Source organism: Dendropsophus ebraccatus, chromosome 4 (assembly GCF_027789765.1).
Source record: "Dendropsophus ebraccatus isolate aDenEbr1 chromosome 4, aDenEbr1.pat, whole genome shotgun sequence".
NCBI lineage: Eukaryota > Metazoa > Chordata > Amphibia > Anura > Hylidae > Dendropsophus > Dendropsophus ebraccatus.
Window position 1 is genome coordinate 132,048,684 of NC_091457.1, and position 23,822 is coordinate 132,072,505.

At 43.8% G+C, this 23,822-nt stretch overlaps 1 protein-coding gene across 2 annotated transcripts; it reads left to right on the forward strand.

Moving 5' to 3' along the window:
• Positions 1-89: 89 nt before the first annotated feature.
• CARD19 (caspase recruitment domain family member 19) lies at positions 90-23,012 on the forward strand. 2 transcript variants are annotated; one of them, XM_069967069.1, is made up of 6 exons: positions 90-277; positions 14,747-14,889; positions 15,975-16,128; positions 17,206-17,265; positions 19,248-19,319; positions 19,571-23,012. In XM_069967069.1, the coding sequence occupies exons 1-6, from the start codon at positions 259-261 to the stop codon at positions 19,684-19,686; spliced, it is 564 nt and encodes a 187-aa protein (XP_069823170.1). In that variant the 5' UTR covers positions 90-258; the 3' UTR covers positions 19,687-23,012. The 2 variants fall into 2 exon arrangements, with proteins under 2 accessions (XP_069823170.1, XP_069823171.1); XM_069967070.1 differs by lacking the exon at positions 90-277 and adding an exon at positions 2,275-2,951.
• The last annotated feature ends 810 nt before the right edge of the window (positions 23,013-23,822 follow it).

A 23,822-nucleotide genomic window follows, 5' to 3' on the forward strand; every position in this document is an offset into this window, starting at 1 on the left:
GGAGAGCCACAGGCTGGCAAACACCGGCTGTCTGGGCATGATGGGAGTTGTAGTCCTAGTAGTACAGCACAGCGTACACGGCCGGCGGCATTCCTCACGTGCCAGGAGCGCTCCCTCCTAAGCGACCCCTGGTGGACGCCGCGTGTATTACAGCGCTGCTGACGTGATGACCCGGGAGGACACAGTTTCACTTTGTTCGGCAGGAAAGGACTTTGACCCCTAAAATTCGGGCGATGAGCGGAAACCCCGGGACTGACGATGATTCCCCGGTACCGATGTGAGTAGAGAAACGGCAGACGTGTTCGGGGAGAGACACGGTGTCACACGATCAGATGCCATGTCACATGACAGCGCCCGGGGGCCCGGCTGGCATCAGTGATAGAGAACAGGGCTGATGGAAACATAAGGCAGGTAGTAGAGGGAACCAGTTGTTGCCCATGGCAACCAATCAAATGAAGCCGTTTGAAACTGAAAGCTGTCAGCTGATTGGTTGCTAGGGGTTACAACGCAACACGTGATATGTTTCCTCAGCACTGGGGGGTGAGGTCACCAATGCTCTGAACCACAAGTTAACCCCTTCCTGTGCAGAAGCTTTTCTATGGTTTCTCTTACCACAAGTGTCCAACTCAAGCCCTCCAGCTGTCACAAAACTACAATTCCCATCATTCCTGGCAGTCAGATATAAAGCTATAGCTGTCCAGGCATGATGGGAAATGTAGTTTTACGACAGCTGGATCATCTATGCCAGGCATGGGAACCTTCTATTGCAGAACTACAATTCCCATCATCCCTCCTGCACATTTGCTGGTCAGGAGGCTGGAAAGCTGCATGGCGGTGTGGTGTATATTAGTTATCACCCAGAAGCAGCTATAACATATGATGGACTTGTTACTACAGATGCACCAAATTGAAAGCAATTGACATATTTGTCGCAGATTTGCCACTGCGGCTGTAGGGGCGGAATATTGCTGTAAATCTGTTGGTTTTGCAGCAAAATTTAGAGCAGAAAGAAATGGGCTGAAGATCCAGGATTAGAAAAACCACAGCTGCTTTCTTCCAGAAACAGCACCACCCCTGTCGTCAGGTTGTGTCTGCTATTACAGTTCAGCTTCATTCACTTCAGTGGAACGGAGCTGCAAACCTCACCCAAACAGGGGTGGTGCTGTTTCTAGAAGAAGGTCTGGATAACCCCTTTAGGGGTGGTTCACGCCTAAACAATTATTTTAAATCAACTGGTGCCAGGAAGTGCCAGAGATTTGTAATTTACTTCTGTTAAGAAAAACTCAAGTCTTTCAGTACTTATTAGCTGCTGTATGTCCTGCAGGGAGTTGTGGTTTTTTTTCCAGTCTGGAGAGCAGGAGAGGTTTCCTATGGGGATTTGTTACTGCTCTGGACAGTGGACAGAGGTGGCAGCAGAGAGCACTGTGTCAGTCTGGAAAGAATACACCACTTCCTGCAGAAAATACAGCAGCTGATAAGTACTGGAAGACTTGAGATTTTTTTAATAGAGTAAATTACAAATCTCTGGCACTTTCTGGGACCAGCTGATCTGAAAGCATTGCTTTTTTTTTTTTTGTGTGTGAACTACCCCTTTAGGGGACGTTTACACTTACCGGATCCACAGCGTATTTTCTGCTGTGGATCCGCAGCAGATTTCATTTAAATAACTGAACACAGCATCAAATCTGCACCATCAAATATGCTGCGGATCTGCTGCAGATCCTGTAGGTGTGAACTCACCCTTAAGGTGTGCACCCTGGTCGTCTGCAGATTTATTGCAGCGTGAGGGTATGTGCACACTGAGTAATTCTGACGGAAACTCAGTTGCGGAAATCTCAGCTGGAGCCCGCTCGCGGACTGTGGCGGGCGCGCCTGTCTCCGCCCGTGTCATAGACTCCATTCTATGCACGGGCGGGTTCAGCCTACAGGATTCTCGCGGATAAATTCTGCGGAATTCCATCGCCTGTACGCGCTCACAGACGCGCGCTTTTCCGCCGGCTCCATAGACACCATTCTATGGGCCGGCTGATTCCGCATTGTGCCGAAAGAATTGACGTGACAATTGTTTCAGCAGAATGCGGAATCAGCCGGCCCATAGAATGGTATCTATGGAGCTGGCAGCAAGGTGCGTGGCTTTGAGCGCGTACAGGCAACGGAATTCCGCATAATTTATCGTATTTTCCGTTTCATAATTTCCGTAATCTGAACCCGCCCAAAGAAGATCATTCTTTGGACGGATGGAAGAATTCCGTGACAGAGTTTCTGTCAGAATTACTCAGTGTGCACATACCCTTAGAAGAGATTTCTTACAATCTCATTTACTTTGCCGGTGTAGCATATATTCCGCAGATTCTTGACCCATTCCGGAAAACCTGCAGTGGATCTGCCCCGTGTGAATGTCGCCTTACTAGAGAAGCTGGTTGGGTTAAGAGCGTTCAAGGTGAGAATAAGCAGTGGCTGCCGGCTGATCTCTCCAGTCAGTCCTCAGATAAGTGGTGACGTGGGCGGCTAGACACACCAAGTGCAGTCACGTGGATATAACTTCTGCTGTATACTTCATTGTGAAGCCACAGCTCTGCACACAAGGGGTTAACACTTCCCAAACATTGCCTCTTGGCAGAGACAGGACTGTAGCAAGGAGCCCAGAAGGGAAACCACAGCTGAAATCCAGTTCCACTTTAACCGGAGGGGAGGAGGGTTCTCTGGGTGTAACCCAAGCCAGAAGTCTGCTGCTGTCACTGACAGGCATCCCAGGCATGGAGGGGAGGGACAGACTGACAGCCAAACAAGGAAGTTCTCTCCCTCAGCATTGTATTACCAGCCAGAGGAGGCTGCAGCATTGTATTACCAGCCAGAGGAGGCTGCAGCATTGTATTACCAGCCAGAGGAGGCTGCAGCATTGTATTACCAGCCAGAGGAGGCTGCAGCACTTCCTAATCTCACCATGGCAGGTCAGTGATCCCAGACCACCTATAGCCGAGCTGTGTGACACCCACTTATCCTGTGCCGAGCTGTGAGACCACCACTTATCCTCTGCCGGCAGGAGGGGACAGGCACATTCTACAACTCTGTAACCAGTGATTTATGTCTGATAACATTGTGTCCATACTGTTATTATAGGTGAATAGGTGTGAAAAATGAAAGTGGCTCAGTCATCGGTCAGGGGTGATGTGAGGACGAGCTGCTGACACAACAGACTGGACTGCGCAGTGCTATATACACATAGATATATAATCTATAATATTAATATATAATATGGGCTGCGATCACATACAGACCCCATGCCAGGCCCTTAGGTCACATACAATAACTTCTCAGCTGCCAGCAGTCCCTGATGGATATAGATTATAGCTACCTATACTATACTATGTATCTATTCTGTACTATAATGGATCTCAGAACTCTCAGTACTTACATGTTTGTATCTAGAAATGAGCGAACCGGGTTCGGGTTCTAGTCCATTCGAACCTGAACGTTCGGTATTTGATTAGTGGTGGCTGCTGAACTTGGATAAAGCTCTAAGGTTGTCTGGAAAACATGGATACAGCTAATGACTATATCCATGATTTCCACATAGCCTTAGGGCTTTATCCAAGTTCAGCAGCCACCGCTAATCAAATGCCGAAAATTCGGGTTTGGATGGACTCGAGCATGCTCCAGGTTCGCTCATCTCTATTTGTATCCCTCACTATTAGACGTGACTGCAGTAGTGATCTCTGAGCTGTGGCTTCCAAGTGCTGCCAAACTACAACCACCATCTGCCAGAACTCGCTGGGTGTTGTAGTCTTGCAGCAGCAGGAGAGCTACAGGCTGGTGACCTCTAAGCCAGGCGATGACTTTGGATACTGTTTCTGGATTTGCTATAGATTTCTATGGAGTGCATCTAACTCATCTGCAGCCTTGGTTACTTACCACTCCTTCCAGTCTGATTATAAAGAAAGGGGGACACGGGCACCCCATCCTTGTGATTACTGGGCGGTCAGAAGAATCTTTACAGACACCTCATAGACTTTATTTGCTAAAGCCACTAGTGGCACTTAGCATAGGGTTAAAGCGTCACCATTTATACATGGACGACTAATCATTTGTATGGCCATATTTTTCTTTGCATTGAATGTATTTAGACTCGTGCAAGAAAAGAAGCGCAGACACAGGTAGATGAGTTCCCCGCAGCAGCCAGTCACAATACTCCTATTATTATGTAGCCTGTGCTAGAAAAATGACGACTAAAAGCAGATGGGTTGCATTGGGTGACACTATTACTGTTCTCACTAACATTAGGTCTCTGTACTGTTCGGGGGCGCGGGGGGGGGGGGCTGCCCGGGTGATCGCTAGATCGTCCGGGCAGCCCATAGAGGATAGTGGCGGTCTGCTGCCGCCGCTTCCTATTCGATGGCTATCACAGTCGTTTGATTTTCAACGTGCATGAAAGACAAACGACTGCAACAATCAGCCGACATGAACGATGTCGGCTGATCGAGGCCTTCTATTCCACAGGATGAATATCGGCCGAATACGGACGATAATCGTTCTGTGGAATAGGGCCTTTAGAGGTAGAACCTGCATCTATTATGAGGATATGCCATAATGTCAGGATAGGAGGACCTCTAGCTATATGTTTCCTGCTGTTACCAGTGAGAAGAATGCCGTCCCTCCGCTTACTGCTAGTATAGAGGCTTTTGGTATGAGGAGCCACAAACTCCCCTCAGTCTTTTGCAGTCACACTTCTTCCTATGAACTGTTTCTAGGGACTACAGGTGTGTCACGTTTCTGTTCTGCTGAAGGTTGTTTCGTTGTCTTCTAACGTTTTCTGTGGTATTTGTAGGTAACCGTACACATTGGATTAATGTCGGACAAACCTGCCGACCAGCTAATGTCTATGAGGGCCTCTTGATTCTCAATGACACATAGTGAAGGAAGAGAAGGATCATGCAGTTGCATTTATTTACTTAATGGAGATATGCCACTGCCAGACTCCTATTTCGCATTCAGTACATATACATGATAGGTTGAGACAAGCATACGTATGTATGGAGGGGTAAGGAGAGACAGCATATAGTTAAAGGGCCAGCGTCAGCACCACTTGTCCGGGTTCTGGTGCCAGCCTATGTCGCCATGTAATGCACCTGAAAGGCTGGACAGATTCTAAATCTGAAGCTTTCCAGAATTCTGGATGCCCCCATAGGGTTCCATGGGGCATCCGTGCCTGGATTCTTTACAAATATAGTACATATTTTCCAGAGCTATTTTCCAGCATGGACACCTTTCAGGTAAAACCCTGAAGGGTACCAGTGCTCAATAGAGCCCTATGAGTCTAGAAATTTAACCAAATTTCCTGAAAATAAATTTCAAGGATGCATAAGGCTATGTTCACACTACGTAACAGTACGGCCGACCGTACTTTTGGCGCGGTGGAACAATGCCTTACTTTCAATGCGATCCCGGCCGGAGCGTATACACATCGTATACGCTCCGGCCGGAATCCCATGTGGGGCTGCAAATAACTGACATGTCAGTTTTCTGTGGCCGGAATTCAGTGAATTCAGAGCTCTGCGGCTGGAAAGATCATCCGGCCAGTACTTAAGTACCGGCCGAGATGATCCGGCCAGAGACCGGCCATTCCGTGACCCGGCCGGGGTCACGGAACAGCCAGTCTCATACGACGTGTGAACATAGCCTAAGGGTACAAACCCACTTGACGTATTTGCTGCGTGAATCAGTCTTAAAAATAAGCAGGCAAAACGCAGGTTGGCTTTATACAATTGTTCCGTGTTAAAATATGCAATTGCGTATTTTTGAAGCGTGAAGCTTGTTGTTAGCAAAGCATCAGTTGTTGACAACCTGTGCGAAAAACGCATGTAGCTTCACGCTTCAAAAATACGCAATTGCGTATTTTAACGCAGAACAATTGTATAAAGCCAACCTGCGTTTTGCCTGCTTATTTTTAAGACTGATTCACGCAGCAAATACGTCAAGTGGGTTTGTACCCTAAAGGGGGCCTTAGGTAGCAAAGGCTGACCATATAAAGTATATGCGGACCTCATGAGAACAGGTGTTGCGGTTGGGCGGGCGACGGTCTGGGCAGGTGATGGGGCCAAGTGAGGGTGCCTTGCTGTTGGCGTCCCAAGCTGTTGCCAGGCCCTAAAAACGGCCCTGGCTAGCTGTAGACTTTAGCCTTGCTTGTCTAATGTAGCTCCTATATATTCCCCGCAGGATTTGTCTATTCACACAGGGTTTGTTCTATTCACACATTGTCATCCTTATCTGTTATTTGCAGGCAGAACCAGACGCTTTGGAAGGTCCTGCATTTTTAAAGGGTCTTTTTGAGCTTGTCAGCAGTGTTGTGCCCGAGGTTTACAAGACGCTGTGACTTTGATTTTATTGGAGCAGCATGTCCAGAATATGAAGTGTACATAAGACGGCAGAAAGAGGACAAATCCGACTCCAGATCTCATTAACCTTGGCTCTGTAGTTGGCACAATAAAAACCTCACAACTTTGTCATATAAATTATCTGTTATATATATATATATATATATATATATAACAGAATATAGGAAAAGGCGGCACTCCAATTACAGTGAATAAAAGTGGTTTAGTTTATTCACCCAGTATGCAATGTTTCAATCTTCCCAATGAGATCTTTGTCAAGCAATTGCTTGACAAAGATCTCATTGGGAAGATTGAAACATTGCATACTGGGTGAATAAACTAAACCACTTTTATTCACTGTAATTGGAGTGCCGCCTTTTCCTATATTCTGTTAGATTACCTTCGGGACCTGGGTCTGGGACCGTGAGGCTGTGCACCCTACCTGAGCCTTGAGCCGCACAGTGCCGTTCTGCAAACAGTTATTTGATATATATAAATCTCCAGTCTTCCAGTACTTATCAGCTGCTGTATGTCCTTCAGGAAGTGGTGTTTTCTTTCAAGTCTGACATAGTACTCCCTGCTGCCACCTCTGTCAGTGTTATAAGTTATACTTTGTCATTACAGATCCGCGGAGATTCAAACATTTTCCCCGCTGCCAGCATGTTGATACAGCATGCCGGGCAGGGAAACAATCCAGGGCAGGCATTCACCATCTGTAGGTCCCAAAATTTATAGACGTGTGAATGTAGCATAAGATGTAATCTAAAGAAAAAAACGTGTTCATGTGTAAAAAAACAGTGTGAAGTTAAGGTAATGAACATGTAATAGAAAGCTGCTACATTCTATTCTTACTATCACAGTAACCTGTAACATGCACATAATGTCCTGAGGCTGTCCTGAGTGCCCAGTGTACTACCCCCGGGATGAAATAATGGATTATGAAAAGATAAATGATATCAGCCAGGGTCACAGGATGAAGGCTGGGTGCAAGACCATAAGATCTGAGACTGGTGGTGACTGAGGGGAGGACTGGGGCAGCTAGGGGCAACTGGTGGTGAATGAGGGGGGACTGGGGCAGCTGGGGGAGACTGGAGCAACTGGTGGTGAATGAGGGGGGACTGGGGCAACTGGTGGTGACTGAGGGGGACTGGGGCAGCTGGGGGCGACTGAGGGACGACTGGGGCAGCTGGGCACACACCCCTCCTCCTCTGCCTCCTCTCACCCCCGGCACATGCACTTTCCTCCCTCCTCCTCTGGAGGAGGCAGCAAGGACTGCAGAATAGGGTGATTGCGTTGCTGCGCGTCCTGGAGCTGTACAGCAGGATCTGCAGTGCACCCTCGATCCTCCTGAACAGCTCCAGGACCAGCAGTAATGCGATCACCCTATTCTGCAGTCCTTGCGGCCTCCTCCAGAGACCGGGGACCTCTGTGTGCGGCAGGAACGCTACGTGTAAGGGGCGGTCAGTGGCAGTTCAGCTAGGATAAGCAGCTGGAGCACCGCATCGCCGCTCACCTCACCGCCCCTCTCCGGACTGCCCGCTGCTGCCGCTCACCTCACCGCCCCTCTCCATACTGCCCGCTGCTGCCGCTCACCTCACCGCCCCTCTCCATACTGCCCGCTGCTGCCGCTCACCTCACCCACCCTCTCCGGACTGCCCGCTGCTGCCGCTCACCTCACCGCCCCTCTCCATACTACCCGCTGCTGCCGCTCACCTCACCCACCCTCTCCGGACCGCCCGCCCGCAGCCCTACTGTCAGCTGTAATTCACCTTATAAACTTCTGGCAGTGTAAGTCAGCTGTTAGGTCAAGGAGACGCGTGTTACCTTTCATATAGCCGTCTGTGCTTCTAGAATGTAGATTTTTTTTTCTTCTATGCAAAGTGTAAAGAGGCCTTCCCAAGCCCCTCAATTGCTGCCTGGTGGAATGCCTCCACGCTCCCTCTCCCATTCCTGACCCTAATTAAACGGGTAGTTCAGCAAAAAAAAAAAAAAAATTCTCATCAACTGATGACAGAGATTTGTATTCCTTCCAGTCTGGGGAGTAAAAGTTCTCTATGGGGATTTGCGCCTGCTCTGGACAGTTCTTGTCACAAGCAGAGGTGGCAGCAGAGAGCACTGTGTCAAACTGGAAAGAAAACACCACTTCCTGCAGGACATGCAGCAGCTGATAAGTACTGGACGACAAGATTTTTTAATAGAAGTAAATTACAAATCTCTGGCACTTTCTGGCTGCAATTCAGGAGCTTGGGAAAGTCTCTTTACACTTTGCAAGTAGGTGTTAGCACTTTTAAGAAATGGGTCAAGCATAGAGGTCTGTTAGGCTTTATTCACACGTTCAGTCATTTTTCAGGATCCTATATCAGGTGCGCAATCCGCAAATAAATTGCGTTGGTACTTTTTGTGGATCCGCAAAAAATAGGAAGGTGATAGTTACACTAAGGTGATCCATATTATTTACAGATGTTACATCCGTAATGTCTGCAAAAAATGTGGATCCCATAGACTTTTGTGGCTAATCTGTATCGCACTTACGGTCCGAACTAGGACATGTCCTGTTTCTTTCTGTAACAGATTATTGATCCATGCAGCTACGGATAGTATAACTAGCCCAATAGAAATCAGTGGCTCCTAGATATGTCCATAACTGTGGATCCGCAATTACAGACAAATTAACAGGACGTGTGAATAAGGCCTTAGGCCGGGCTTGTATTGGAGTTTTGACTGCAACAGGAGTATCACTGTATCACAATGCAGGAATCAGACTGTGACGCAGGGTAATGTAACTAGATAGGGTCACATTACAACCCACAAGCGGCTGCGACCGTGACCCAGCAGTTCCAAGAAATGTATCCAAGATATCAAAGTCAGTGGAGCCACCATGGGTACCTGTGGTATATGTTAGCATGGCCATCTTGGAGTTTTGGTATCCCAAGGTATCCCAGCAATGTACAGTTGGTGTGAAGAACTATTAGCACAATCCTGTCCAGGGCAAACTGTACTATAGCCTTAATACATCAATAAATGTATATCTGTAGGAGTCGCCCTGGTTCATACAGCAAGTGCTGAGTCTCATTGTTAATAAAATGATAGGATTTGACAGTAAGGGCCCTATTCCACCGGACGATTATCGTTAGCATAATTGTTAACGATTAACGATCTCAAACGACCGCTATTGCGAAAGACCTGAAAACGTTCACTCATTTCCATGGAACGATAATCGTTACTTATGATCGTAATTGCGATCGTTTCTTCTTCCGTATTTATTCGCTATTGCGTTCGTATCTATTGCGAACGACCGAACGATGTCTTATTTAATGCGAACGATTTGCGAACAAGCAACGATAAAAATAGGTCCAGGTCTTATAAAGCGATCAACGATTTCTCGTTCGGTCGTTAATCGTCAACTGCATTTCAACCGAACGATTATCGTTTAGATTCGAACGATTTAACGATAATCTGAACGATAATCGTCCGGTGGAATAGGGCCCTAAAACATTCCCTCATAGTTTATTGGTCTGTCTTCAGAAGGTGAAGCACATAAAATGTATGTTATATAGGTTATAAACAATACCATAAAGTACTATAAGGTCATTAACATTTATTACATACAAATATAATAAAAGACCTAAAACAGATGCCAGAAATTCCATGTATGATTTTAACTATAGATGAGCAAAGCAGAGTTATTTTGCTTTGTATGTAGCAAAACTGACCGGCATTTGTATCCCACAGGCTGGCAGCTCTCTGAGGGGGTGGGTACAGCCCAAAGACCGCCTGGAAAATGGCTGGAAAATAAGGATACAGTCAGCCCTGCAGCTGTTGCAGAACTACAATTGCCATCATGCCTGGACAGCCAAAGCTTTAGCTTCCCCATCTATGTTGTATAACAGGGATGGGGAACCTTCGGCCCTCCAGCTGTTGCAAAACTACAATTGTCGTCATGCCTGGACAGCTAAAGCTTTAGCTTCCCCATCTATGCTATATAGGATAAACCACTGGCCATTCCTATCTCCACCTAGAGAACACATGCACATGTGTATAAAGTGGGAAGAAATAGCTGTCAGATGAACGGCCAATGGTTAGAAACAAAGAATTTCCAACCTTGATCTTTTGCTGATCTCCAAGTTCTAAGAAGGGGTAGGGGGCTTGACAATTTTTTACTCCTAGATCTAGGACAGCAAGGAGCAGAGGGCCTGATCTCCAGGGACACAAGAAGATTAGTATTTTATATTTTTTAAATAAGATGTACAGGAAAGGAGGAGATTACGAGCACAATTAAACCCACCGTTTCACTCACATTGTGAGTTTCGCAGTGAAATCTGCTACAATACAGATTTTTATTAACCCCTTCCCGTCAGCAATACGTAGATATAAGTTCCTGATGCACATACCAAGTGCAGAAGGAACATAGATGCATGTTCCTGACACTGAAGGGGTTTGATGTGTGCGGGACCGCTGCAGTGAGAGCCGCCCCACACACATCAGTGTCCCGGGAGCTGAGGATAGTAAGAGGGAGCTGCATCTCATTAACCCCTTAAAAGACACAATCTATAGTGATAGCGGCGTTTAACCCTTATGCGACCCTGGACGCCTTCATGTGTTCAGAGCGGGGCCGCGCAGTGGCCGCTCTCTGAACTGCCACGGTCCCGGGTGCCGCTCGTAGCCCGAGACCGCGGCTATTAGCGTGCCCGCTAATAAAGTAATCGGATGCAGCTGTCAAAGTTGACAGCTGCATCCGATTACGTGATGCAGCCGTTCTCTGGTGTCTATAGCGTGGATCGACAACTTCCCAAGGAAGGGATCCACACATCTTACTCCTTCCGGCTCCGCACTTGATTGCTTCCGGCTGCAGCTTTCTATCTCATCGATCTATGCTGCCTATCTATGCAGCATAGATCTCAATGAGAGATCATAGTGCTTATGGCCCTATTCCACGAGTCGTTTGGAGGAGCAAGCGAGCGCTATTAGCGCTCGTTTGCTCCTCGTTCCCCGCTCGCTGCCGCCGCTATTCAACGCGGCGGCAGCGAGCGGGGGAGGGCGGGAGGGGCGGCGGGGAGCTGCTGGGGGGGCTGCCCGGGTGATCGCCGATCGTCCGGGCAGCCCATAGGATATAGCAGCATCTGCTGCCGATGCTCCTATTCAACGGAGCGACGGCAGCAGATCGCTGCTATATCAGTTGCTTGTTTTTCAACATGTTGAAAAACAAGCGACTGCAACGATCAGCCGACATAAACGATGTCGGCTGATCGTTGCACTCTATTCCACGGGACGAATATCGAACGATATTGCTCCTCTAAACGACCCGTGGAATAGGGCCATTATACTAGAAGTCCCCCAGGGGGACTTCTAGTATAAGTGTAAAAGAAAAAAATAAAAGTGTTATCAATAAAAAGCCCCCTCCCCTAATAAAAGTCCGAATCACCCCCCTTTTCCCATGTTATAAATAAAAATAAATAAATAAACTATATATATATATATATATACACTAAATAAATAAACTATTAATTAATCACATTCCTGATCTTGCACGGAAAATGGCGTAAGCGCAAAAAAATCCCAAAGTGCAAAATTGCGCATTTTTGGTCATATCAAACCCAGAAAAATTGCAATAAAAAGTGATCAAAAAGTCGCATATGCGCAATCAAGGTACCAATAGAAAGAACACATCATGGTGCAAAAAATGACACCTCACACAACCCCATAGACCAAAGGATAAAAGCGCTATAAGACTGGGAATGGAGCGGTTTTAAAGAACATATATTTGTTAACATTGGTTTTAATTTTTTACAGGCCATCAGATACAATGAAAGTTATGCATGTTACATATCGTTGTAATCATAATGACTTGAGAAACATATATAACAAGTCAGTTTTACCCCAGGGCGAACGGCGTAAAAATGAAAAAAAAAACAAATAAAAGAAATGCCTTTTTTTTTTCAATTTCACCACACATTGAATTTTTTTCTGGTTTTGCAGTGTACTTTATGAAAAAAATCAGCCTGTCATTGCAAAGTTAAATTAGTGGCGCAAAAAATAAGGGCTCATATGGGTTTCTAGGTGAAAAAATACAAGTGCTATGGCCTTTTAAGCACAAGGAGGAAAAAACGAAAATGCAAAAATTGAAATTGGCCCCGTCCTTAAAGGGTTAAGGTACTTAGTGACAGAACAAGCATCTGTCGCTGAGTGATCGGGCCATGCTGCCGGGGTCCCAATCGCACGTACCGACGGGCGGGGGAAGCCTCTTACCTCTGTCCTGTCGGTTTGGCGTTCTATGCATATAGTCTGCTCTCAGGCAGGCTCTATGCGTAGATCGCCGATAACACTGATCTATGCTATGCTACGGCATAGCATAGATCAGTACATGCAATCTAATGATTGCATATTTTACTGTGAAAAGAAGTGTAAAAAAAAGTTTTAAAAGTATTAAAAAAAAACATTATACCCCCAATAAAAGTTTAATATACCCCCTTGCCCAATATCCAGTGACGGCCCGCTCAGCTAGTCACTGGCTGCGGCAGGACAGTGATTTTAGCGCGGTCCTATCCATATTATTCACATTTCCTATTGTGACAGATGTTTATTATATATGCAAGGAGAATATTCTGCACGGGATACTGGTTATTATACTGTAAATATTATGAGTCAGCCAAGTGATCAGTAGAAGGATTAGTATGCACTGTGTCAGTACTGCCGGGGAAAAAGAAATAAAAACTTTTCTCCAGTTCTTCTCTACTGATGTAATTCATATTATTATTGATATTAAAATACTCAGAAACTGGCTGTAAAAAGTCTGATTCTGCTAAGGTGCTTAAAGCTTCAGGTCTCCTTTGATGAAACTGCCCCTGTAAAGTTGGAAATTTCCTACATTGCAATGCGAGGGTCGGGAGTGTAGAAATAATCATGGAGCCCAAACTCTACAGCAGCCTCTATAGCAGAGAATCCCAATCCACAATGTTACCTATATAGCATCAGCATAGTCCATATATCAGATATTGTCATCTCTCCTCAGAAGCTCATTTCTCTATCTTTTATATACACACCAGGGACAAAAAGGCCATATTACATGGAGTGGTTATCTGCCAAATGTCGGCTGATCACCAAAATGATCGGCCGGCGGCTGCACATCTCCGTGTGATAGGTAATACACGACTGACAGCTGAGAGCTGCATGATTCACAAGGTCAGCAGCACAGAAGTAACAAGTAACAACAAAGGGCTAACTAGAAATGGCTGCCCCCCGACCACTAAGCCGTCAAGTGTAGTCGTAACTGCAAGCGCTTGAACTTTAATGGCAAGCCCTCTGAGCTAAGGTTCGCAGCAGAGAACGGCTAGGCTCTGTATTGTTTAGTCCATCTTCAAATCCCATATTCTATGTAATCTATTAATGAGAGTGCCTCGCCTATTCATCGCAGTTATCGCAGTCTCCATTAGCGCAGTGTCAGACACTAGCTGATAAGGTGCTGTGCATATACACATAAGACCATATCGTGTCTCCTCCGCACATGGTAACTGCTCATACTGCCTATGTACACTAAAGGTGTGAATACACATAGACTGAAGCTGATGAAAATGTATGATATTTCTACATTTACCCAGCTGCTGGCAGACGTTATCTTCTGGAAACTAAGTGGTCATGCGTGACAAAAAGAACAACTGAATCAGGCATCTTGACGTCTATGCAGGCTGCAATATGGAAGGGATACGAACAAATCAAATGGACATCTATCACTCTAACGCAGAGATGGGGAACCTCCAGCCCTCCAGATGTTGCAAAACTACAATTACCATCATGCCTGGACAGCCAAAACATTAGCATTAACATTAGCATTGGTTGTCCAGGCATGATGGGAATTGTAGTTTTGGAACAGCTGGAGGGCTGATAGTGCCCCATCCCTACTGTAAAGGTATCAATATAAATACAATAGCTGTCAGACAGAGTGTATAGTATCTACTGTCCTTCGGTATTTCAGCAGTGCCTGCAGCCATTGGGTCTCATAAGGAATCGGTAATTGCCTTATTTAAGTCAGCTTTGTAGCACAATGGCTGTCAGATGTCATGTTCCTGCCTGAGTGCATTTAGCATCGGATAATTGATTCCGGAGAGTCTCCTGGGTGATGTAAAAGGGTTTTGATTGTTTGTGAAAATATAGGAAAATGTGGCTTTTCTTTTGGGAATATTGATAGCTGAAAGAATGATTAAGAATGAATGAAACCAACTAAAAAAGCCATAGCCATGAGCCTTACACCCTGGCACCCAGTCAGTATGGCTGCACACTATGGGTAGTACATTCTGGCCATGCTCGGGATAATTGTATTCATAGCACTTCATAGGTAATTCATAGCACTTATTATTCTGCTTTTTACCTATTCTTTTCAGACCACTCTTATTGTGACCGGCTTCTCCAGGACACGCCGTTCCTGAAGAGTAATAGGAACTTAACCGAAAGGATTGTGGACAAAATCATTTTGCAGCTGAACCGTGTCTATCCTCAGGTTCTTTCCAACAGGGAAGCTGAAAAGGTAACAAGCTGAATTGCAGCTGTAAAGATAACAAGGTTAATGTTATCAATATGTTAACCCTTTAGAGGGGTTATCCAGCGCTACAAAAACATGGCCCCTTTTCCCCCTACTGTTGTCTCCAGTTCAGGTGTGGTTTGCAATTAAGCTCCATTTACTTCAATGGAACTGAGTTTAGAAACCCCACCCAAACTGGAGACAAGAGAGGGGGAAAAGCGGCCATGTTTTTGTAGCACTGCATAACCCCTTTAATTGTCTGTTGTGGTGGCAGGTAGAATTATTTTAGTCCTGACTAGTGTTTAGCAAACCGATCAAAATCGGCAGGGTCGGCAGCATTAACCGAACCCAAACTTTCTGGGTTTCTTTCCCCGTGACGGCAGATAATGGATGCCGCCATAGGGCTGCCAGGAAAACATGGAATACAGTGTGTGGCTGTTTCCATGTTTTCCAGGACTCCAATACAATACTGAATTATGTAAATAAACCTTTGTTGATTATAAAATGGATGCTGCAAGACTCCACCATAGTGTATGTCTAACGCTCACACCTGGGATTATGGGCCTTCCAGCATGCATCTCCTTTCTACATCGGCCGTCTTGGATCAAGTCCCTGGTGCTGTTGGGCTCTTCTCTGTTAGGTTCCTGTGACATGTCAAAGGTTTTCATTCATGAGAGTGGCCATTTAAGCCCCCATACACATTAGGAAAAAGTCGGCCAAACCTGCTATTTCAGCAGGAATGGCCAATCTTCTCCCAACAGATGGAGAGAGGGATCTGACATGTTAAATTATTTGAGGAGGCAATTTAGAGCCAGAAGAATCTGGCAACATCTCACCTGGACTTTTCCCATTCAGAACACATGAACACTCAGCCGAGCTAGGTGTTCTCATGTGCAGGATGGATGATCAGGAGAGATAGCTGCCCGGCTGATGGATACAGGAGGTTTATGCTTTGGTCACATATGTGGCATCTTATTAACATAAGATTTCTAAAGTCATAGTTTATAAATACATTTTTGCTTTTTTTCCTTGTAAAATTTACCTTGTAAAGGATACAGTTCTCTATGCTTCTTAAAAATAATCATTTACAGTTTAGGAGTCTGCAAATATCTCTCCGCACTCGGCTGGCCGATCTGCTGAAGCATATACAGGGAACGGGGGAACGAGAATGTCAGGAGTTCTACAGGGCCCTACAGAACAATGCAGACCGGGTGTACGCCACCCTGCCCAGCCGGAGCAACCTGAGTAAGTGATGGAGGGCAGCAGTGCAGCATCAAAACCGGGACCATTCATCCTCCAGCCCAGTCAGCCATTGGGGGATGAAGTCATTGATGTGATGTTTTTTTTAATCAGATAATTTTTTATTGATTTTTTTTTTTTTTTTTTTTTTTTTTGTGACAAAGACAAAAGGAAAGAACATTTCCCATAATAATTGAACTCCACACACAGAGCAGATTGTGAACATTGTAAAAGGTTACAAAAAGACATTTCGTGCGAAGTCGTAATTAGCAAAACAAAAATAACATTCACCATAAAACCATAGAACAAATCTCTTGTGGTGACATTTGTCACAAAACCACTTCAAGTTTCCAGTTGGGCAACAAACTTGCTAGACCACTGCCCAATGCCACCCCAAGTAGGGTCCGATGAAATAGCTGTTTTTACAGGCTCAGTAAGGATGCATGGACCTTTCCCTACGATTACAACATGTCTGAGATCGCATTACAACCTTACATCAAACTGTTCAAAAACATTTGTGTAGGGTTCCTCCAGATCTGTAGTAGAATGGCAGACGGTAAGCCTGGTGAGGCAAACCACGGCCCCCATATTTGATTTGATGTTTTAATAAAACCGGACTTCTCCTTTAGGGTGCATTTACACCTACAGGATCTGCAGCGGATTTGAGGCTGTGTTCAGTTATTTAAATGAAATCTGCTGCGGATCCTGTAGGTGTGAACGCACCATCAAGGGGTATTTTGATATTTAAAGTTTCTCACCTACCTACTGGATAAGAGTCCGATACTAGATTGGTGGCCACTGGGAATCCCAGCAGAAGTAGACAGAAGTAGAATCCCTTGTGCTTGGTTTGCATGGAGCAATCCTCTGTATACTCCACCATCTCCATCAGTCCCATTGCCTCTGAATGGATCAGCAGCTCCCATGCCCTCTGAACTCCATTCCAGGAAGGGATAAATGAACCCTATGATACTAGCATTGCCTGTAAGACTGAGGCTTCACATAGACTCGGCAGCTCCATAGTCACACATTGTCTCTGTATAATCCAGAACCTTTTCATCATGTTTAGATGTTTCTTTATCACAGATACGTCAGATCCCTTAGAAATCAGTCCAGACCAGGAGAGAATCATCCTCAATGACCATGGTGAGTAGGTCCTTTTACAGGTACAAATAAATCACGTATGCGCTTGTTTAGAGTGTGACAGGCAATGATTTTTTTCTTTTAAACGATTTAGACAGAGATAAATCGCTAGGAAAAGTTGTTAATATGATCATAATTGTGTTGGTATATATACTGAGATTGATTACAATTGTGTTCTTATACGATAAGTGTTTATTTGAAAGACATAAGAACAATTGACAATGACTTTGAAGTCCACTCAGAAGATGCGATTAACATGCAAACAAATTTTCGTTTGCCATTTTATCATTGCTGCATTTACACTAGAAGATTATCACTTAAATTCGAATGTTTTAGCAATATTTTGCACACTTTGTGTAAAAGGCCCTTAACTTGGTGACTACAGGGTAAGCATACAAGTATGAATGTAGTTCAGGAGAGCTACCAGGATTAGAAAAACATAGCTACTTTCTTCTATGAACAGTTTGGGTGTGGGATTGCAGCTCAGTTACATTGACGTGAACGGAGCCGAGTTGTAATAGCACACACAACCTGATAACAAGAATGGCGCTGTTTTTAGAAGAAAGACATTGGGGGACATTTACAATGGAGTCTAATGTGTGCAACTATTCTAATAAGGATTGGTGTGTATTTAGTTCCAATAGCTTGTGACTGATTATCTGCCAAAGATTTGAAGCCAAAGCCCGGGGCTATAAACAGAGATCAGGTCATAAAGTAAAGCCTGACATTTCTCCTCTTTTCAAATCCATTTCTGGCTTTGACTTCAAATCTTTGGCAGATAATCTGTTAGATAATTTTTCTGTGTAAATGGACCCTAAGTAAAAAGTTGCGAAAATTACGCAATAATATTCACTTTGTATTGACCAGACGTAGGCCTGCACCTGTTTGTGCGATTTTTTAAAAAAGTCGGAAATGATAAATTGGGCGCTAATCCCGGATTATGGGAATTTTTGGGTGAATACTCAACACAGGCAGATTAAAAAAAAGTTTCATCTTAAAAATATTCGACAGTCGAATACTGGTTCATAAATAGAACCATGGGTGAAATAGAAAAATGGGTGAAAAATGTAATTATTCACCAAAAAATAGGCGCAAAGCCCCCATTATGTTTTTCTAATCCTGAACAACCTCTTTAAATTGTCCATACACATTAGATTAAAGCCAGGTTGAACCTGAATTAGATAGATAGATAGATAGACTTGTGGGAGATAAGTGTTATAAATGTTGAATTACAACATGCTTGATCCTTTTTTTTTTTTTTGGCCAGGAGATGGCTGAACTGGGTGTTCATGTGTATGTGGAGATTGGCAGAGGTAGCTCTCAGCCGACCACTCCTTCGGATGACAAACATCTGAAATGTTATGGCCAGCTCTAGATTGTCACCCTGTGGTGCTTGTACTTATACTGCCCCTATGCTGTCCAGCAGTGTATGATCATAGCTTTATACTCATCTATTTGAGTAGCGATACATGGCTTAGGCCACTTTTACACAAGTCAGTTATCGTCAAGGATCGTTACTTGAAACGCACATTCGGCTGATCATTGGGCCTTGTTAAATGGTCAGCGATCAGCCGTGGAACAGGAAAATGCTCACTCTTAAGCTGATCACATCTTTTGACCAGGCCTACATATAAATAATTGTTTATTGGCCGCACATCTCTCTGTGTAAACAGGGAATGTGTGGCGATTAGCAATGTATTTTAATGGCTGCACAAACGATACAGGGATTGTGTGTGTGGCCTAGCCACTCGATTAGTTTTGCAGTGCAAACAAGCGCTTGTTGGTGGCTGTGAAGGGCCAAAGATTGCTTGATGTAAAAAGACCCTTAGAAATAATTACAATTGCTTATCTAGATGCATTGTGAACAACGGTGGCGCCATATTTTTTTATTACTAGTTTGATGTTTCAGATGATGGACCCAAAGCTATTATGTGCCTATGATCTGTCTCACTTTCTATATTCTGATGTATGTTTTCCATTTATAGGGCCTGTCTTCTTCCTGGCATGCTTTAGTGTTGCAGCAGGACTGGCATTTTTAATGTATTACAATAACCCAGGTAAGTGTTACCTGGGGAGCACGGTAATATCTGATATGTAGTGATCCTGACAATTTGTTCCGAGTTTGTTCCATGCCCCCTCAGCATTATCTTTCCGACAGTGATCTTTATACACAGACACAAGCCCATTCTGCTGAGGGAATCCTTGTGATGTCATCAATGACATCACCGGGGTTTCCCTCCAACCACCCAGAGGTGTTCTTTCTCCCACCATAAACTGTTCATATTTGAGTATTTCTTTTCCTTTGTAGAGGTGAAGTCCCCCAGCTCAGCCAGGAAAGTATTTGGATTTACTGCCATTGGATTTGGACGACACATCAGAAACATATTAATATCATTTCTGGAGGACGCAGCATTGAGTCTTTGAGAACCTCAACTTCCTAGTGACAATGTACTTGAAGCAATCTGCTATGCACTACTCTCATATATATACCTTTACCAAAGATTAAATATGTTATTTATCCATAGTGTTCCAAAGATGTAAAGGGAAGGAAGTTGTATTTTATGTGGGATTTTCCAAAAATATTTCCGTCCAAAGTTTTCTCAGCATTTAATGTGGACCAAAGGCCAATGCTGACTATTACATGAACTGTGGTAAATGTGTTATACCGTCTGTCTATACATGAAACGTTACAGAACAAAACGCAGAAGTGCTTAAATGGGTCAAGATCAGGTATTTTAATAGTTTTTTTGTTGTTGTTTTTTTACTATTTGGAAGCTTGAAAGTCTTTTCAATTTTTTCCTAGGTGTAGAAAATTGTTTTACTGTTAGTTTTTAAGAAACCACTCGACTTCCAGAATATTCAGAATTATTGGTGTCTGATGCTTTATATCGGAGACTGGGTTTTATGTTATAAATATTTTAAACTATATTTTCTTTTTTTCTTATTTGGGATTAAAGTTTATTTTGTTATTTTTAAACAGCCCCCATACACCTTCAACAACTGACGACCCATCCTCCCCTACACAGGAACGTTTGAGACAGCCAAGTGTTCCTGTGTTCTCTATAGGGAGGGGTGCGCTGAAGCTAGACAGTTCTCATAGCCACTTATCTCTCCCAGAGCAAATTGGTTGGGCGGTGATTTTCTATCGTGCCCGATCCCTATCTCCACCGACATCCGGAGAGCGTCATTCACAGTATATTAATGGCAAAAGTATAAGGTGTATGGGGAACTTCAGGGCAATATCAGATGAGCAGTTTATCTGCTTGTTGTCCAACATGGATACAATGGGACATTGCACTTAGTGCCGGCTCTTGGAAAGCTGGTAGATCAAATGGACAAACAGGCAGCATGATGTAACCATCAGATAAAGGCTGGGGTACAATAAGAATAATAAGGGTCATATTTGGCAGGTTTCCTGCAAAAATGTTCCTTCTTTATAGGTTTTCTATTTGTATGGAGATAACTTTGCATGCATTATGGGTGGCTTTTACCTTTAGACAGGGACTTACCCTACCAGTGCTCGGAACCACTTTTTGAGAGAACTATCCAGCAGTGCCTTTATAGAGTAAAGTAAGGAAGAAGAACTCTCCCCAATTTAGTTTTGTACCCCATCAGTAGATCACTCCATGCATCTGTAAGCTTGTAACTCTTCAGGAACTATACAGCATCACTCCATGAATGTAAATCTGATACAGCATTCCTAGTACACCCTCATTGATCCAAATAGCTAGTTGATCAGGAGAATTTCATAGTTTTCCAGTTAATGATAAGGGAATATCCAGGTTTAGAAAAACATGGCCACTTTCTTCCAGAAACAGCATCACTCTTGTCCTCAGTTTAAAGTGTACCTGTTGTTATACAAAACTTTTGACTTGTCATAGAGACATGTCCGGGTCTGAGCACTCCCCATCGGGAGATAAAGCGGGGAGGGGACCACAGCTACAGCCAGCCCTCTCCCCGCTCTAAGTTAAAAAAAAAAAAAAGTATTTTTTTTTTTTTTTTTTCAAATTGAGAGCGGAGATTGGATCTGCTGCAGCGCATCTTCTCCCCGCTCTATCTTCCAATTGGTACTTAGACCCACACCGATCAAAACTTTTGACATGTCTCTATGACAAGTCAAAAGTTATGTATAACGACAGGTACACTTTTAAGTGGTTTTAAAGTGGTAGACAGCATTGTAATAAACTTCAATGTCTAGAAGAGAATCGTAAACTTGACAGAGTTTTAAAAAGGTATCCTGCAGTGAGAGCAGAAAGCTAAAACCTATTAGGGCTCACAGCCTGGATTATAAATACACCTTGCAGTATGTTTTGGAGCATGGGAGGAAACCTACACAGGACAGGAAGAACATATAAGCACCATGCAGATTTGAACCCAGGATCCATTTATCAAATATCTATGGCATATACTGTCTGAGATGGTAATACTCCTGTAATACAGTCACTGGCATCGCCTCTATCCAGTTGTACAGGACTGTTTAATAACATGATATCCCAGACCCTTCTGTCTGATGTCTCAGGTGACCCTCGTGTGCTTAGTTGATGAACGGTTCAGGACGGTTATTTTGACAGTATTCATCTCCCATCTGACAAGCTTTATACTCAGGAGAATTGTATGATATAATTTGTATGATGATCGCAGCTACAGATCAAGCTCTATAGGAAAGTACTTTGAGGCTTTATGATTCTGTTTTTTTTTTTGTTTTTTTTACAGTATCCAGTCCTATTTTTGACTGTGTGAATTATATATATTATATACACATACAATGTTATTTCATTTTTTTTTTCTTCATTAACATAGGAGCTTATGGGTGACGGAAGCCATTCTATGCTTTCTCAATGGCATCCATTGGAGGTTTGTATAGAAGAGCTCTGCAATATATGTTATTATAATAGCTACTAGCAAACATATACAGAAAATGTAATCAATTGTACAGGATTAAAAAAAAAAAAAAATCCCAGAAACAGTGCCACACCTGACCAAAGGCTGTTTTTGATATTGCAGCTCAGTCTCATTGAAGCATGTGCGTAGCCGAGACAGTGTATTTTGTTCTTATAGTGTGATAGTGTGGGACTCATTAAAAAGTGACTTTCCAGGATGTATCAATTAGGTTTTTTTCTGTGCCTAAAGGGGTATTAAACTGTAAAATACATACTGAACCATCCCACCTCCTGGAAACTAACAATATCTTGCTTACATGTCATAAGCTTATTAGTCTCCTTTCCCCAGTTCTGCTTGCTGCTTTGTGCTGAAGACACAGAAAACTCCAGCTGTTCTCTAAAACGGCTCATGTAAACAGTGGTCCTGGCTGGGTTGTTATGCAATTTGTAATGCACAGGAGAGTTAGTCTAAGGTGAAGCTACTTTATTTATTCCATAGGATTCCTCTAGCAGAATCCACCCAAAGAATTGACATGTGAATTCTCCAGGCGGAAATTCTCCTGTGTGAACAACAGTGAGGAAATCCTACGAAAAATCAATGGGACAATGCTAAGTTCATATTTTACAGCCGGAATTTGAAGCGGAATTTGCTATGGATTCCATGCATATTCCTCAGTGTGAACATACCTTATACAGGTTTCTGTGTCTTTAGCACAAAGCCGCAGGCTCAGAACTGGGTGAAGGAGACAGAAAAGGTCATACCTATTAAAGGAATTGTAAGTCTTGGGGGGGGGGGGTGATTCAGCCTGTGGAATACCTCTTTAACACATCAATACCACAGTTCTTGTTGGTTAAAAGTAAAACTGCATGAAAATCAGATTTTTATTTAAAGGGGTTATCTAGCTAAAATCTTTTTCTTTAAAAATCAACTGGATTTAGAAAGTTACATAGAATTGTAATTTACTTCTATTTAAAAATCTCAGGTCTTCCCATACTTATCAGTTGCTGTATGTCCTGCAGGAAGTGGTGTTTTCTTTTCTATCTGACACAGTGCTCTCTGCTGCCACCTCTGTCCATGTCAGGAACTGTCCAGAGCAGTAGTAAATCCCTATGGAAAACCTCTCCTGCTCTGGACAGTTCCTGTCTCGTACAGAGATGTCAGCAGAGAGCACTGAAAAGAAAACTAGTTCCTGCAGGACATACAGCAGCTGATAAGTATGTGAAGACTTGACATTTTTAAATAGAAGCGAAAATTATTATGTTAATTTGTTTTCCCTGAGTACCATTGGCATCACAACGATAGGTGTATTTTCGCCCCTGCGAGCCCCTGGGACGAAGGAATTTTAATGAAAACAATAGCAAAGCTTTTATTAATCCCTCCTACTGGAAGTATAAATAGGCCCCTCCCCATAGATACATCAGTAATTTACAAGAAAACATAAACAGGGAGGGAGACTTGTGATGCCAATGGTACTCAGGGAAAACAAATTAACATAATAATTTTCGCTTCCCTTACGTCCCATTGACTTCACAACGATAGGGGAACTAGCAAGTAATATCCCCAAAGGGTGGGTTTTCTGACACCGCTGCATTAAGAACTGACCTAGCAAAGGCCAATCTAGCAGAAAGGTTAGAATCTATTCTGTAGTGTTTAACAAATGTAGATAAGGATGACCAAGA

Coding starts and splice junctions, on each gene's coding strand:
- CARD19 (XM_069967069.1), top strand. Junction 14,890..15,974: donor CCAACAGGGAAGCTGAAAAG/GTAACAAGCTGA, acceptor AATCATTTACAG/TTTAGGAGTCTGCAAATATC. Junction 17,266..19,247: donor AATCATCCTCAATGACCATG/GTGAGTAGGTCC, acceptor TTCCATTTATAG/GGCCTGTCTTCTTCCTGGCA.